Here is a 5,504-nt window from a genome sequence, read left to right as displayed (position 1 = left end):
TTATTTATTTATTTTATTTATTTATTTTTTTTCACATTGTCCTTTCCCTGCAAAAGTTTTACCTCTTTCTTTCTCCCTATTCTTTATTATTCCAACGCAACCATGAGGCATATTTTGAATAAAAAATAAATAAAATAAATAAATAGAGAGAGAATTAAAATAATTATAATTGAAAAAATATGCAGTGAGGAATAGGTCATTAATAGGATTTAAAATGTATAATTTATAATGCTTTTCTTGATGTGTATTTATCAAGTTAAAAGATCAATCTAGTTGGTCATTCTTTATCACCAGCCACGAAATGACTCCTCCCTCTATCCAGGTTATATACCGGCTGACTATCAAGAGGTTGACCCATTACCTTTACGCTTTCCGGGTGCAGAAAACTTTCAACCAATCAGCATTTTAGCTGGGTAAAACGTCAGATTAAAGCAATGACAACAGTGTTTACCCTTTACCCTAAATAATCAGACTCACCTGAACTTCCAACATGACGGCTGACATCTGGGACGTTGTTATAATCGGAGCCGGGCTCTCTGGACTGAGTGCGGCTCATCTGCTCAGAAAACGGGACCCTAAACTGAAAATCGTTATCTTAGAGGCGAAAGGTTTGTGCACCTTGGAAGAAAGTGAAGCTTAAATGAACTTGTTTACTTAATGTTTGCTGTGTTTCTGTCAGATCGTGTAGGAGGTCGCACCGTGTCCTCTGAAATCCCTGCAGCCGACGGTGTTGATCGCTGGGATTTAGGAGGACAGTGGGTCGGAAGGTAATTAAAGCTGGTTTTATCTGCTCTATGCATAATTAAGCCAGAGATGACAGAGTAAAGATGACAGGACTTTAGCACCTTGGAGCTAAAAGAGAACGGCTTGCCCTCAATTTACCAGGACCATTAGAAAAAGATAAGAGGTGAGCTGTTAATAATAAAACCCTTGAAGACTCACAGTGGGGATTAAGGAGCATCAATATCATCACACAACAGATCAGGCATCTAATTGCTCATTTATGTAAGAACTCTTCAGTAAGGTTGCAGTTTGATTCTACACCCAACCTTTAGAGATCCACTTATAAAAAACTAAATATCACCTAGAAAGTTAATTTATTTCAAACTTGACTCAAAAAGAGATTTTGAAATTGTCCCTAATGCATAATCCAATTTATAAAATGTGGAATATGACCTTATTAATGTTAATATAACTGGGGCTAAAGTATCTCAGTTCTATCAACCGGTAGACCTTATTAAAAGCAACATGAAGCAACACTTAGTATTAACTTCAAGCCTCCTGGTATTAATGCAAAAATGAAAAAAATACTGACATTAAATTGAAGATCTCTAAAAAAATAAAATAAAGAAGTGATGACCCTGGTTTAAGAGTTTAATAAGCTCATTACGGTTTCCTTCTGATAAATATTTCTTCTCAACATTAGGCCTGGCCTCAAATAACATGTTAGCCGTCATTTTTTACCCAGTGTCTGCATTTCACCCACAGGCATCATCTATTGTGCCCAAGGCAACAATTAGTGAGGGAGGCACCAAAAAATTGGTGAAATGTTAAAATTATGGTTGCGAATCACAATAACAACATATTTTAAAATAAAACCTGTTAGGCATATTTGCCAGGGTTTTCTCTAGGATGGTTTTAACTGTGGTGATGTATGTGGTGACATGTATCAAAAAACAAATCCATAATAATTAACTACGTCACTGTCATAAAAATTTATTTGAAATGCAATATATGTTAACCAAATTTTATGATATAATGTATGATTTTTTTTATTATTAACTGCCTGAATCTACACTGCATTTACCAAAGTTTATAAAAAAAAAAACATTAATCAGAGACACACAGGTCCTGAGCTGAGTAACTCAAGCTGTCTGATAAAGTTATTTTTATGCAACAATTTTAGGGGAAAAAAAGAAACTGATTTAAATCAATGATACAAAGTGTCAGGAATAGCGTTGAATTTGAGGTTTTATGCTGTAGTCTAATAAAGACTGCAATTGCAGCCTAACAAAACAAGCTGAACAACCTCCATTTCAAATGGGTGGGCATCTTCGCCTCTTCCAATTTGCATGTTTTCAAACATAAAACAAAGCTTTTTTTCAACTACTGTATAAAACCTTGAACTAAACTCTATTCCTGACATTTTTAATTGGAAAAAGCTTCCTAGATGGGAAGCGAATGTCTTCAAACTTTTTGGAATGATTATGACCTGGATGATTGAGAACCTTCACCAGCAAAAACTATATTGCTTTATAATCCAGGACAGAATCCTGTTTTATGCACCGTTTCTGTGCTCTGTCTGCATGCAGAGCTCTCAGGACAAGGCAGCTGCCTATGACTGGGAGACAGTAGCGGTAAAACAATTGCTATTTTTGCTAAACTCGCCAAAAATACAGAGTAAAATCAACAGAATTCACTTTTTTTTTTTAAACAAAAGATCTTAGAGGGGTCGGAAAATACGCAAAAATACAGTGAATGAGCTGCTAAATGAGCAACACTGTGTTTTTGCTATTTTCCCTTTATTACCTGAACCACTGCAGCATACTATAGCTACAAGTAAACCTCATACATTCAACAGCTTTGCAGCAAAATGGACGGGAGCTGGGGGTGTTTATAAAAAAAAAACCAGATTATATTAACTGTGGAAATATAAATTATGTTGTATGATTTGCAGGTTTTAACATACTGTTTATTGGTTCTGTAGGTGTTATGGCTTTTATTTCGCTGTGGTGGTGTATTATGATGAAAAACATGAAACGGAAAGCCTGTTCATTAAGAAAGAGGTAGACCTGTCTCCCCATGGTGTTCCCACGTTATAAGCCCTGTACATAACTAAGTAGTAAAAAAGCTGCACTACAGGTGATACCAAAACAGAGTCATGAGTTGATGGATAGAAAAGATAAAAACAGGATAAAAACCTTGCAATTAGGGCTTACAAGGGGAATCTGTCAATGTATATATTGCAACCTCTTAAAGGTATAAATATTTTTATGGTGCAGCTGATGCACATCCTTTTGTAGATAGACCTCATCTGCGCCGTAGTTTGGATGTTTTTTTTTCTGCTGCAGCTGTTTTGTGTTGTTTCTTAAGTCTGGAGACAGTTTTATCATGTTATTTTTAGCTTTTGTAGACAAAAGATGCAAAGCATAACTTTACCTGCAGTTCTCTACCACAGAATCAATGCTATATTCTTTGAATAATGAAAATCATGGAAAACGATAAACGCATAAGTAGGAGAAATGATAGATGCAGCCGTTGGATCTTGTCATACATTAACCTGTGCAGTAGGAAATGATAGGCAGCACATCAACATTTTTTTCCGGGAGATGGCTTTAAATTTAAATAAAATATTCAGGTTTTGGAACCACACAGTGTTTGTACTCGGGGCCCTTTTCACGATTCATTGACAACATGAATGTACATGTTCAAAGCAATGGGTTTTATCCATCCATCCATCCATTTTCCATCAAGCTTACTGTATCCCAAGTGGGGTTATGAGGGGTGCAGGTGCCTATCTCCAGCTACCTACAGGCGAGAGGCAGGGTACATCCTGGACAGGTCGCCAGTCCATCGCAGGGCAACACGGAGGCAAACAGGACAAACAACCATTCACTCACACCTTAGGGGAGTTTAGTGAAGCCAATTGACCTTGTAATGATCTGATCGGTTCTAAACTGTTTCTGCTAAAGGTTTTCTTACTGAATGGTTGAAGAACTAAGTAATGAAAACAAATGTAAGATCAGATTCTATCATAAATCTGTTTAGTAAATAAAAAAAAAAAAGGTCATCGTTTTGCACCAGCAAATTGGTTTAATTTGCAGAGAAAGTCCAAAAGTTGGTGCACTTTTTTGCCCATCAGTTTTCACAGAATATCAGAGCTACAGTAAAATAATTTATCTCAAAGCAGTCATGTTAGAATGGTCCATTCAAAGTCTTACAAACATCCATTACACATTTTGATGCTGTAATTGGTTAAAGATTTCAAAACTTCGTATAGGTTTCCTTCCACTTTGCAATTATATTGATCTGCTGCAAAAACGCTCAATGAAAACTTCGACATCTTTCGGCTTTGATGTGACAAATTGCGAAAAAGATGTTTAAATCATTTCAGTGAGATGTGCATGGTCACTTTTACTTGTTAATAATTTGCAATCTCTGCAGGTTTAATCTCCGCCAACATAATCAGACCAATCATGTTCGAAAAGAACATCTTCATGCAAACATCTTTATTGCTGGGATTCCCCTGCAGTATAACTCCAATTAAAGCACAAACTTCACTGTTTTCTTGCATAAGATGAAAAATTGAAACAAACAATTGAAAGTTCTGTGTTTGATACCACGTTCGTGGCGTTTTCAGGAGGACCCTAACTCTGGTTGTTTAAGGATTTGCTTTAATGTGATCTGAGGAATTCTTGTGAGGATTTATAGTTTTTTCAACTTCTTTTTTTTTTTTTTTTCTTCCTGCACAGCACCCAGACACACATTATGGAGCTCATAAAAGATTTGGGCTTAGAAGTGTACCCGCAGTTCAGTGCTGGAAAAAAAGTGCTTCATACGGGTGGGCCCACTTCCAAAGTACGAGCTTACCAGAGCAGCTTCCCCACTTTGTCTCTGCTGGCTCTTCTGGACACCATCCAACTAATGTGGAAGGTGAGACACCAGAAACACACTATGAAAACAGTTTCTCAGAGGGAAAATTCAATTCTTACTGAGATTAGCAGGGATTTCTATCTTAGAAATTTCAGTAACATTTTTACAGTCACAAATGGTTGGAGAATCCTGGTGTCAGCTCTGATTGTATTCTGCAGTATGTGTTCTTTCTGATCAATGGATTCACCACACAACAAAGTACCACAGTGTCTCCAGTCTGGGAGTAAAATTGCTCTCATTCTGTTGCTTCACGCTCTTCTTTTGCTGCTGTCTGTATCAATGGGGTTGTTTTGTCTTAAAAGCGGGGATCTTTCACGTATGCGCCGGATGTGTTGATTATACCCTGTGCTCAGTTTGACAGGCTGTGCAGAACGGTTTGTGTTCAAGATCCGCGGAGAACTCCCAATGCGGCAGAGCTGGACGGCATGACTCTGCACTCGTATATCCAGCAGCATACTTGGACTGAAGGTCAGTGTTTAAACACCCTCATCCTTCATCCTTTAAGTTCCATTTAGTTAGTAGTGCTCAAGATGGCCTCCATAAATACAACACAGATACCCATCTGGAGGATAACTTGCAGCATGGCTTCCTAACCTTCATCTTTTAATATCCAAATGGGATCAAGGTAAAAGGTCCAGAGCAAATGGTGATGAGTGTTTTGCACTAATGTGTTGAAGTGATTTTATAATGATTAAGTGAAGGGAGGCTAAGATAAAATGAAATTCACCTGTAAACTTTTGTTATCAAATCTAGGGGCTGCATCTAATGACTATTTTGCTTATAGATTAATCAGTGGATTTTTATATTAATCGATTACTAATTGGAGAGCAAAAGGTTCCTTAAAGAAGATT

General features: G+C 37.1%; 1 protein-coding gene across 1 annotated transcript in view; it reads left to right on the top strand.

The window, feature by feature from the left end:
* Window positions 1-449: 449 nt before the first annotated feature.
* Window positions 450-5,504, top strand: part of LOC107102244 (probable flavin-containing monoamine oxidase A) — a 94,164-nt gene continuing 89,109 nt past the window's right edge. The window contains exons 1-4 of the mRNA XM_015401461.1: window positions 450-608; window positions 680-767; window positions 4,473-4,653; window positions 5,007-5,121. Of these exons, the coding sequence (XP_015256947.1) occupies window positions 491-608; window positions 680-767; window positions 4,473-4,653; window positions 5,007-5,121 (502 nt within the window). The 5' untranslated portion in view covers window positions 450-490. The remainder of the gene's footprint in view (window positions 609-679; window positions 768-4,472; window positions 4,654-5,006; window positions 5,122-5,504) is intronic.

Source organism: Cyprinodon variegatus, unplaced genomic scaffold (genome assembly GCF_000732505.1).
Source record: "Cyprinodon variegatus isolate N-32 unplaced genomic scaffold, C_variegatus-1.0 Scaffold32, whole genome shotgun sequence".
NCBI classification, from domain to species: Eukaryota; Metazoa; Chordata; class Actinopteri; order Cyprinodontiformes; family Cyprinodontidae; genus Cyprinodon; species Cyprinodon variegatus.
This window is presented reverse-complemented; position numbering and strand designations above follow the sequence as displayed.